This window comes from Symsagittifera roscoffensis, chromosome 4, assembly GCF_963678635.1.
Source record: "Symsagittifera roscoffensis chromosome 4, txSymRosc1.1, whole genome shotgun sequence".
Classification (NCBI taxonomy): Eukaryota; Metazoa; Xenacoelomorpha; order Acoela; family Convolutidae; genus Symsagittifera; species Symsagittifera roscoffensis.
This window is the reverse complement of record NC_087065.1, coordinates 63,926,405-63,938,480: the sequence shown is the minus strand read 5'-3', so window position 1 is coordinate 63,938,480 and position 12,076 is coordinate 63,926,405. Positions and strand designations below refer to the sequence as shown.

The 12,076-nt window shown below is 35.6% G+C and overlaps 1 protein-coding gene across 4 annotated transcripts in view; it reads right to left on the bottom strand.

Annotated features, from left to right (window-relative positions):
* Positions 1-12,076, bottom strand: part of LOC134843924 (metalloendopeptidase OMA1, mitochondrial-like) — a 47,594-nt gene that overhangs the window by 24,034 nt on the left and 11,484 nt on the right. For all 4 annotated transcript variants that reach the window (XM_063860267.1, XM_063860268.1, XM_063860270.1 and 1 more), the window contains 3 exons: positions 10,705-10,824; positions 10,246-10,356; positions 6,794-6,919 (listed from right to left, as the gene is read on the bottom strand). In XM_063860267.1, the coding sequence (XP_063716337.1) occupies positions 6,794-6,919; positions 10,246-10,356; positions 10,705-10,824 (357 nt within the window). The remainder of the gene's footprint in view (positions 1-6,793; positions 6,920-10,245; positions 10,357-10,704; positions 10,825-12,076) is intronic.

Here is a 12,076-nt window from a genome sequence, read left to right as displayed (position 1 = left end):
AGTCTAACATAATCACCAACATAAAGCTTTGGACGTCGAACTAACTTCAAAGACTGTTCTGCTCTTAATGAAATCAGGCGAGGAACATCTTTTTTAGTTACTTTATTTGGTGCAAGATTTGTGACACGATTTGTTCTCGAATTAATTGCATTGACAAAATCTTGCAATTTGTCAATGTATGAGTAAGTCCATTTATCCTCCAAGTACTTATAAATAAGATTTTTCAAGGAACGGATATTTCTCTCAGCGAATGCGGACTTTTTCTCGCTCTCTGTGCTATATGTGTTTATGCCTTTCTTTTTACATAATGCTTCGAAGGACCCTTTAAACTCTGTGCCCTTGTCCACCCATACTTTTTCCGGTTGTTTTGTCGTTATCATTAGTTTGAACGCTTCTGCTGTTGTAGTAGCATACTTTGATTTCAAGGGTTGCACTCTGAGATAGCGGGACATGCAGTCAACTGCAACAAGCAGATACTTAACATCATGGTTGTACTGGGCAAGTTTATCAACAAAGGCCAGATCTAATGACCAGATTTCGTCGATATCGTAAACTATGACCTTGAGTCGCGGCGTTTTTCGGATCACAGTTCGATATTTTGTGTAAGCAGGTTCAGTATGAAGGAAATGTTTAACTTTCTTTCGCGACAAATTGCTTGCTTTTATCAAGTTGTTCACACTACCAAATAACGCGGGACCTTTGTCACTGTATTTAGTTTTCAACAATTTTTCTTCAATCTTGGTAATTTTCCCATTGTTTTGTTTGCGCCTTCGTCTTTTCTGACGTTGGAGAATCTGAATCGTTATGGGGCGTTCCGTATGAGTCAGAGCCTTCTTCTGACTCTTTTTCACGTTTTTGGTTTTGGGTTTTTCTATTACCGCTGAGACTTTTTCGTTTGTGTTTTTTACTTCTCTTAAGGTTTGCACTACTTTTTTCCTGCCAAGTGGGCGATGTTGAGCGGGTTCTTGAGGGTCCGGGTTCTCGTTTCTCTTGAGCGTTAAAAGACGCTGACTGAACCGCGTGTTTGGCATTTCGATTTATTACCAGGTTTTCATTCAAGTTGAGAGCAGTTAAAATGTTAATGAACGCCGGATTGTGTAGTTTTTTCGTTGGTTGTTGTATGTCGTATAAAAATATTGTAGCTTTAAGTCCTGTTGGTACTTTATCTACATATATCACCTCATTGTCATGGTTTATGGTTACTCTTTCTGAATTTTCTATAATTTCAAGTACGGTTTTTGCTCTAACAAATTTTTTGTCTTCTAAAACTTGTAACTGTCCTAAAATGCTTTCGGTCTGTCTATTGTGTTTCTCTTCTAGTTTTTCGTCTTTAACACGTTCGACCGGTACTTCTTCATCGTCCGTTAACAGTTTAAGCTGTTCTTGTTGGGGCTCAACATTATCCGTAAATGTTTCCTTCGTTGCAGTAGTCTTACTAGTTTGTGGAGGTAATTGGGGTCTAAGCCGGTTAAGATAGGACAGTTGAGCATTTTTATGTTTAATATTATTATCATGAAGAACACGTGCAGCATGTGGCTGCTCTTTAACATATAAATGTTTCGGAATTAGAATGAATTCTTCAGCAGTCATCATTAAGTTGTGAGGTACTTGTAACAAAAATAAAGTATTTGTCGAACTAAATGGAAGCCTTCTTTACTCAAAATAATCGCACGTTTTTTGACAACACTGGTTTTTGGAGTTAATAAGTATTTGTATGCTGTCTCGAATCGTTCGATGTTTGCGATTTTAACGGGTACGTTTCCATTGACTACATTGAGCAAACATTCACAAACAAGTGTTATGATCTCACGATTTGAAGTTTTTCTAATTAATCTTCTTAGCTGGTCAGGTTTCAGTTGTACCATATGCCGCAGAATAGATAAGTTTTTCTTTTTCATTTGTGATTGGAGTAGTTTCTGCTTCAGATAAGGGTAAATAAAAAACTGTTGGCCCAGGTGGTGTGATATTTGAACAATATCTCAAACAATCTGATGTACGGGGGTCCAAGTCGATTAGAAGATGTCCAAAAGAGTCTCTGGTAGCTAATTCGTAACAGTTTCTCAAAAATTTTGATACATTCAATTGTCTTCCTAATAGATCTAGTTGCTGAACGTCGCGAGGCGATTTGAACAGAATGATGTGTGAAGTGTTCAAATCAATCGTACGCGACCATCGACTTTGTTGAAACAAGTTATGCTTAACATATATTACATCTATCCCTCTATGTCTACCCGCTGTCGCTAACCTAACAAATTCCTTGTCAATATAGATGTCTTCACATGAATCATCGAAAACTAGAAGAACATTTTCTAATTTTCTCACAGATTCGAATCCGTCGAATTTCATGAACTCCATATTCACTTCGCGAGAAGACACTTTTTCTGAGAATGCAGGTTGCATCTCTTTGTAAAGATATAGAACGGTTCCAAATTTAGGGTAAAAAGTATTTCCCATCAGAAGTTTCAAAATTAACTCAGTTTTCCCGGATCCTGAAGGTCCCACTATCGCCATAAAAATTCTTGTCGAAGTATCAATCACTTTATTCATATTCTTGGGTTTGGTAGTACGTAACCAACCAAGCCTGATAAAATCGAGAACCAAACTGACGTTTCTTCGCAACTTAATTTAGTGAAAGAAAGTTTGAGAATGCAGAAAGTTAGTAAAATTAGAATTACTACCATTTGCGCAACAAAAACTACTTCAGACCTTGGCAAAGTTACATTGTTACAAAACTTCCATGATTTTTTTTCACTGTTTGTCTCGTTATAAACAAACTCTGTTACTAATGTTGCGTCAGGTTCATCTACTGCTGTTGTTGCTTCTGACATTTGAGAAACTATTTATTCTACAGACTGCGTTAGACTTTTTCTCTCTGCGAATGAAGCTTGTAAAAAATTAAATTACTTTTGAGAACAGTAAAAAATTTCATAACGTGTGAAATCTCTATCATTTATGTCATGCATTTCTAAAACAAAGTTTGCTGGGATATTTGCGGTTTTTTTGTAGTACATTATTTTCTTCACAGTATCCTCTTTCACAATCGTCTTAATCTCATCTGGCAATTCACTGCTGTTTAGATCCATCTGAACTCCTGGCTGACGTTTGGGTACTAAGACTAGTTCGGGAAGACATACTCCTCGCTTGCTGGCTAACATTTCTGATAAACTTGAATCTCTGGAAGTATACAAATTGATCAATAACTGGAAAAAACCTCTTCAACGTAGACAACTCTTCTTCGGAAATTATTATTTGCTCCTTCCTCTGAACAATTTGGCCACTGCAATCAATACGCTCTATTCTCGTTAATGAAATTTTAATATCACCCTCTGGAGTCATCCACGCACAAAGCATTGAATTTTGTGATAGGTATGTCTCCACTTTCGCTGATCTCTCGCTGTTGTTCATTTTTCAACCAATCATAAAAAACCTTGGTTTTCTTCAAGGCACAATGATTCCTGGAGTTGTAATGTGGAATATGTTTATTGCAACTTGGATAATTTTTAAAATATAAGTTTTCAACCCGAGGACAGCCCAAATCATCTAGGTTTTCAATCTTTCGGTCCAAGTACTTGGCCAAAAATTCTGTCTTTTCTTTTCCTTTAGCGTAAAAAACGGCACCAGGATTTCTCAGCACAAAACTCTGAAGTATTTGATTCAAGTTTATATAAAGATAATCACCGTTTTCCCAATGGAGACCGTGTAAATAATTAGTTAACCAGTTGTAAGCTTTTTGTTCAAGCTTTGGTAGTATATTGAAATTCACTGGAGGTAGGAAAATGAGTCGATCGCTGTAGTCTGAAGTTGTTATTGCTAATTCTTTAACCACAAAGGCGTTTTTCTTGTAACGAAAGCCTTCCACGTCAAGCACAACTGATCTCTCGCCTAGCATTCTAGTAAATGATAAACTTCTGGTTTTTTCAACTTAATGAAAAGGCAGAACGCTATTCCACTCAAATGTCCCAATAAGCTGTTGTTACAGTTCCAGGGCAACATGTAACAGTACGTGGGACCCTGTTGATAAAATTCGTGTATAAATCCGGCCGCATCGTGCAAAATAGCGTGCAATCGTAAAATTTTGGAATTTTTCAAATATTTGTCCAAGGAAGAGTTATCAATACCAATCAAGCCACCATAAGGTCTCAACTTAATTAAAATGTCGTAGTTAAGGTTATCAGAACTAACAAAAAACAGAGAACATGCAGCTAGAAAATAGTTGCGTCGGTTAGAATTATCAGGATAAGTTTGTTTCAAAGACGTATAAATTTCGTGAATTATTTTCAAATCAATAGGAGTTACTCTGCTTTTTTGCAATTTCATTATTTATTTTTTCCAACACCTCTCCAACCTGCTGAATTTCAAGCCAGTGGAAATAAAAGTGACCTTGCAAATACCATTTAGACTCATTAAGATAACGGTGGTAAATAATTAAATAAACCACCGGAAGTTTTTTGTATTTTGATAGCTTGTTGAAACATAGACGGATTTTTCTCTCCAAGTCTTTATCAACCCATAATGAGTTAAAGTCAAACGAATAGTCGAAAACGTTTTCATAATCAGCAATATTCAAATCGCTCACAGTGCCATACTTTTGTTTTGTAGAAATGCACCAAGAGATTTGTTGAAGCTCACTCAAATAAAATTGTTCTTTGAAAATCAACTCGTATTCTTTCTTTGAAATTTCCTTTGCCCTTTCGAGGAAGACGACGTAGCGTTCATTACATAATTTGAAAAATGAGTTTTTTTCTGCGGTTGAAAACACTCTTAATTGTAAATGTTCATTATCAATATCTTCAGTACACCAAGTTCCCTCTAATTTCATTTTTCTTATTTCAAAATTTGACAATTTTATCATTTGGTATATTTTGCCCAGAAACGGCCGCCGCCTTTTGAGAGTAATTTCAATTTACTGCCTTTTCACCATAAAATTTAGGTCAAGTTAAGGAATTAGTTTACTGCTGCCAACAGTTAAGCTACGCTGCCAAAATGGCCGGCGAATTTTTATTATATACCATAAAAGTCAATTCCCCGTTCACTAACAAATTTCAACTAGGTCGAAAGTTCATTTACCCTAAACAAGCATAACAATTAATATGATTCATATAATTAATCAGGACCAATAATTGGGACCCCAAAATTTGGAATTAGAAAGATTTTTGTATCGTGTCCCTTGTTGTTAAGCTAAACTTAGCAAGATCCTAAGTAGGGGGTCTTCTGCTTTTTGGGTGGAAAATCTCTTTCGTTTACAAAATCCTAGGATGAGGGTCCTCCAAAAAATTAAGGACCCCTTTCCTAGGATTTTGCTTTACGTGAGGACCCCCCCCTTAGGATCCGGGACCTCACTCTGGGGTGAGTGTAAGTCTGTACCTCCTTCTGGGAAGCGGTTTATATCTCCGAACCTCACTTATCCAATAACTGTTTCTACTGGGGGTGAGCGGCTACCTTGAATCAAAAGCCTTTGTTTGGATATTGTTGCAATCTTCTTTTCAACTATTTTACTTTCACACTCTTGCTAATTCTTTGATTTCGAAATAGTTACTTTGAAATGCGGAAATGATCATGATTACGATATTTACGCAAAAAAGCGAGAGGATTTCTTTATCAGATTGTTCAAACATTAATAGAGCCACAAAAACTGTTACCGATTTTTTTTTCGCTTTTGTCCCTTTTCAATTTACCAATTTTGACCGTATGATATGAAGCGCTTTACTTTTCGCAAAAGTAAAGCTGAGCTTCGCAAAAACAAGCGAGAAAGTGACAAGAAAGCAGCTCTATAAAATGAAAAAAAAAAAGTAAAATAAGCTTTGACAATAAAAAAACTCGAACCTACGACTAATCGATTTCGAGTCCCTTGTCCTCGAATCTGCGCCTAGAGCCTAGACAATTTACTAACACAAACCAGAAACAAAGCAGCTACAAATGCTACGAAATTGCCAAGGATATGCAGCAAAATTGGCACCAGATATAAAAAGACGCATATTTTTCACGTAATAACTTGGAATAAACTAACTTAAGGCGTCAACACTAACTTTGATGTAATCAATCGGAAAGCATGAAGCCAAATTATGAAAAAATTATGCATTTCAAAACAAATGGCAGATATACTGGGAAGGAAAATTTCTGAAAAGTAATTTCTATCATTGCAATTTTGTTCAAAACACATTGCTTTTTTCGGTTCATTTGATGAATCAAAAATGTTTTCGGTTCATTTGATGAATCTGTGTTAACTTATTGCTTATCGAACGTCAAAGCACATGCTATCAAATCCTGCAAAGGTGCAGCAACATTGGCATCAATAATTGCAACTTCAGTTGGAAAAAAGAATAGCCGTACTATTACACTACGCTTGCCAGTGTCAAAAATCTTTCTCATTTTGTTAAATATCTAAGAAGTTTTGTAGTTTTGGAAATTTTCTAACCACAAAACACTTTGTCTATAAAAAAATTCACCAATGGTATTATCACAGAAGCTAAGCATAGTTTCGTACTACTTGTCATATTCGGTAACATACTACGGCAAGCCAGGAATGCATACGTTATGAACGATGTATAAAAAACTTTCTCAATTGAAAACATCAAAATTGTAAAACGGTCGAGAAATTCGCTCGTCAGTATTATCAAACCAAATTTGACACTCACCAAAAGGTGATTTTTCAGTTTTTTTGGAAGGTTTTAAAACAAAAGCTAATCAAAAGTTCCTGCCGGCCACTTTCTTTGACACAGTCGGAACAAGTATTGGGTAAAATTAATATGAGCTTGAAAATTTATTCTCCTAGGAATCACCAGTTGAGTCATACCTCGTAGAAGTAGGATGCCATGATGGAGAGTAGAGAAGCAGACCACTCGCCCAGACCGACAAAAGCCAACAGAGTCACTGCCACATCGAACAACAACTTCCAGCTCAGTTGACTGTTCTTCTCCGCCTAGAACAAAAAATGAGTTTTAGTATATCGAAGGATAATCTTTATCGCATATAACTCTTAGTTTGAAGCCATAACTCGCAGGCAAAAATGCGCTCCCACATTTTTTTGAGAGCTATAATATCATTCCAAAATGCAAAAAAAAATTTAGAAAATTTTTGAATAGCTTTAAAGAAAATTGCGATGAAGTAATTTGAAAAATGTAACTTTTTCTATTGACGCCATTCTCAAGCAATGAATGTTTGAAATATTTCCTATTTTTTTTATAGCGCGAGTCAGTTTGCTTAAAGTTAATTTTTTTTGCGCATGGAGGTTACTGTTTTTGGTTGATTCGTTTCACAATGAAATGAATCTAAAAACGCAAAATTTTGGACAAAAATTGGGCAGAGGCTGTCTAGCCTTGAAGTTGAATCGAGTTCATGCTGTTTAAAGAGTTTCGGACTTTTTCAAAAACATTCTGAATATTCCAGACTGATTGACAATTCTTGCCTAAACGCCTTTCAACAATTGAGCCTGATGGTTGCACTGAATGATTCTTAAGCGTTCGGATGTAAGCCTTGTTAAAGGTTGTACTCGAAAGCAAAGTTAAAAAGCTGCGTCCATAACGTTATAAGACTTTCATTTTCTGCTCGTAACAAGACATAAGCCCTGAATGTTCTGACTGCTCTTAATTGGCCTCGGATAATTTTTGGTTCAAAAAATAGGCAAAACTATAATTTTTAGGCTGATAAAATCAAAAATCAAGTGTTGCAATTTGAGTCGTGAATGGAGTTAATAAAATTAACAAGCGTGTAACGCACCTCCGGTGCTTCGAATTTATGACAGTCATAAAAAAACGGTATATATTGGAAATAATATTTGCATCCTTTGAGTGTACTCTGACAGCACCCAATTACAGGGCTGGCAATTTCAAATTTTGCAAAGTTAGTCAAGTTTTTTTTTAATTCAAATTTTGAAAAAACATACAATTTTGTGATTCTTTTCTAATCGAAGTTTGTTGAAAAATTTTAAAATGACAGTCAAACCTCTCATCTCGGAAATTAAAAGCAATTGAGCATTTGAATTTTGACGCAAGATTTGTAACTTCTGAGGGTACTGACAGTAGTCAACTACAGGGTCGGAAACTTCGAATTTTGAGAAAACTCAAATTGAAGTTTTCTGATTATGTTTTTGAAAAAACCAAAAGTGCCATATCTCTAAAACTACAAAAAATTGAGCACTCATTTTGGAGGCAAGATTCGCAACCCCTGAGAATACTCTGGCAGCCCCCAACTTCAGGGTTAGGAATTCCACAAACTTTGAAAAATTAAATTTAGGTTTTCTGAATTTTTTTGAAAAAATCATTAAAACGACATATCTCGAAAACTACGACAATTTAGGCAGTCAAATTTGAAGTAAAAACTCGCAACCCCTAGGAGTGCCCTGATAAAGCCTCACTAAAAAGAGATGGGAACATAAGAAAATTTTTAAATCTAAATTCTTTGAACAATTAATAAAAACTACGAACGTCACATCTCAGAAATTGAAAGCATTAGAGCAGTTGCATTGGAACGCAAAACTTGTAACATGAAACCTTGAGAGTACCCTTACAGTACCCAACTACAAGTTTGAGAATTTCAAAATAGTTTGAATTTTTTAAAATCCAAGTTTTCTGAAAAATTAAAAAGAAATCATAAAACACGTCATATCTCAAAAAGCTGAGCAGTCATATTTGAAGGCAAGATACGCAACCCGAAAGACCCTGAGATGACTCTGACAGCCCCCATAACAAAAATTTCAAATTTCGAAGAAAAAAAATTAAATTTAAGTTTTCTGAAATTTTTTGAAAAAATCACAGAAAACTGGGAAAGTACAAGGATTTGAATAGTCAAATTCACAGGCAAGGTTATCCGCTACCATTGAGAGTAAGCTCAGAGTTTCTAACTACAGGATTGAGATCTTAAAAACTTTAGATTTTTTTAATCTTAGTTTTTTTTGAAAAGTTTTGAAAAAATCATAAAAAACGTCATATCTCGAAAACTACAAGGATTTGAGAAGTGAGATTTGGAGGAAATTTTTGGAGGAAGTGAGATTAGGAGAAAAATTTTTGGAGGAAGTGAGATTTGGAAATTTTCTGAAAATTGTTTGAAAAAATCCTAGAAAACGTCATATCTCGAAAACTACAAGAAATTGAGCAGCAGCCATATTCAGAGGCAAAACTTCCAACCACCTGAGAGTACCCTGACAGATTCCAATATCAGGATTGAGATCTTCAAAGTTTTTGATTTTTAATATTTAAGTTTTTTGAATATTTCGGAGAAAATAATAAAAAAAACATTATATCTCGAAAGAAAAACAAAGATTTCTGCAGTCATAATTGGCGGAAAATTCGCAACTCCTGAGAGTACCCTGAAAGAGCCTCACTACAGATACAGAGATGGTAATTTCAAGTTTTGTGAAATTTTTTATATCTTAGTTTTCTGAAAAATTCTGAAAATCCAAAAAACGTCATATCTCGAAAGCTACAAGGAATTGAGCAGCCACAATCAGTGCCAAAATTCGCAACCCCTGAAAGTACCCTCACAATATTCAACAACAGGATTGAGATCTTCAAAATTTTGGAATTTTTTAATATCTTAGTTTTTTTTTTTGAAAAGTTTTGAAAAAATCATAAAAAACTTCATATCTCGAAAACTAAAAGGATTTGAGAAGTGAGACTTGGAGGCAAGATTCGCAACGCCTGAGAGTACCCTGGCAGCACCTAACTACAGGGTTGAGAATTTCAAACTTTAAGAAATTTTTTAAAGTTACGGTTTCTAGAAATTTTTGAAAAATCTCAAAAATTGCCGTATCTCGTAAATTAAAAAGATTTGGTTACTCATATATGGAGGCCAAAATTGCAACACCTGGTGAAGCCCTGACAGCATCCAAATATTGGGCTGCTATTTTCAAACTTGGTGAAATAACACTGAACTCAAACTGAAAAATTGAAAAATCTTAACCAGTGCAATATACGATATAGCTTAAACGTGACAAAATTCTTTTGTTAAACATGCAAAAATAATAGGTTGAAAAAGCTTAAACATGGCGAGATAGTGAAGCCCTCATTTAAATATATAATAGATTAGCTGCTTCAATTCAATGTGGAACAATTTTGTAGTGCGGGATAATAAAACAAGCATTTTTTTACTAGGCTGGCCCCATGAAGATCAAGAGGTCGATCCCCCGAGGGTCCAGAGTTTTATACAAGTGGTCTGAACCTCCCCGAGCATATATATTCCTCACTTACTTTGAATTTCGGAACAATAAGTAACAGCAGGAGCAGCGGAGAAGCAAAAAAATCTACTCACAGAATGTTTCAGCAACACATGTGCGATCTCGTGTGCAAGCACAAAAGCCAACTGATGCTCATTTTGAACGAACTCTGTAATAAATCCGGTGAAGACGAAGATGTGGCCATTCTACTGAAACAAAACAACGAGTAAACACTTCAAGCTTCTTAAGGTGGAAAGACTTCTCCGCTGAGAGAAACATCTAAAAAAAGACCTGTTGAGCCAAAAAATAAATCTGAGTCCCATTTTAAAAACTAAGAAAATTCACGCGTATTAAGCGTGAACTGAGAAAATTCACGCGAGCGCGCACAAACAAAAAGCAATAAATTCGGATAGCGTCCCATATACTCACTAAAACTATCAGAAAAAATTTAAAAATCCAAACTTTATTCTCCACGTTGGGACAAATTGTCTATTCTTGTTTTTTTTAGCGTTTAGTCTTAAGTAACTGAATCATCAGTCTAGCGTTACACTAACCGGAAGCACGAATGCATTTTTGGTTGGTGAATGAACAACCGTGAGTTTCCAGGGTATGTTACTGACAGCTTCTAGATCGCGATTTGCTCGTAAGACTTTAGCGGCCGCTAATTCCACAACCTGAAAAGGAATTGGAATCTAAATACACGGGCGGATCTAGGATTTTCTGCACCGCAGGCTGAACTTTGAAATAAACAAGCCAAAAAAGTCGCTTTAGGCGCCTTAAGAAAAATTTAAGAGTCCTAAGCCAAAAACGGATATCTCAAATTACTACAAAGGGGGGACCCTTTAGGTCGGCAGCGGGTTGAATCCCTGAGGGGGGATACGCCATCCGCCCCCCTAAATCCGCTGGTGTCTAAACATTACATACCGTTGAAAATAATTTTCATTCCGCACATTGAATTTGAGGGAAAATTTAGTTCGTTAGTTACATTTTTTGCAATCAAAATGCATTCTATGCAATCTTATTTTGCAAAGAACATAGCTGAAATTAGGGAAAAAAATCTTTAAAACATTTTTTTTCCAATTTTTTCCAACCCTTCGTTTTTTAAGCAAGTCACAGGGGACTAAACTGATCAATCAGATTAAAAATAGCCAATAAGAGCAAAAAAAAATATTTGAAAAATGAGGAATACTTTGAGGATTGCAAATGCAGTGTGATGTCTTACCGGTCTGAAAAATAGTCTGAAAAAAGGAAAAAATCAGAACAATTTTTTTAAAAATCCAAATAACGGCTGAAAGTGCTGTAACATGATAAGAAAATGGACTGAGGGTTCTAAGAATGGATGCCTCTACGAGGCTGGAACACGCATCACCCAACAGAGTGGTGCCCAATATCTATTCATTTTACATCAGTCTCTTGTCTCTCTAACTCAATCAGAAGCTCAGCGCAGAGATCGATGTAGCTACAACAACATCAACAATATTGACTGAGTTTTCTTTAATCTTGTCAAAGTTAGGATCGAAATAAGACTGATGAATTGTTTGCTCATTCTGATATTTTTCTGAAAGTTTGAAAATGATGAACTCTATGTAGTACAGTCAACAATTTATATTCCACTCATATGAAAATTTCAAGCCAAATTTTCTCAAGCTAGGATGAAACGCAAATAAAACTCACTCAAATTCGGGCCTAGCTTAAAAGGCAGTCGGAACATTCAGGGCTTCGCCCTGATACGAGCAGTCTTGTTGGATTTGTTATCACTGAACAGTTTTGTCTGAACGAAAACTTTCGTACACAAAAATTTTGTTCACACTGAAATCGTAGAAAAACGAAGAGAAATTTTTTTCTTCTAGCTTTTGTTATATTTGGTTTCCGTTTTGCGAATTCCAATAACCATTTGAGAATAATTGGAGCTGTTCCAAATTTTGC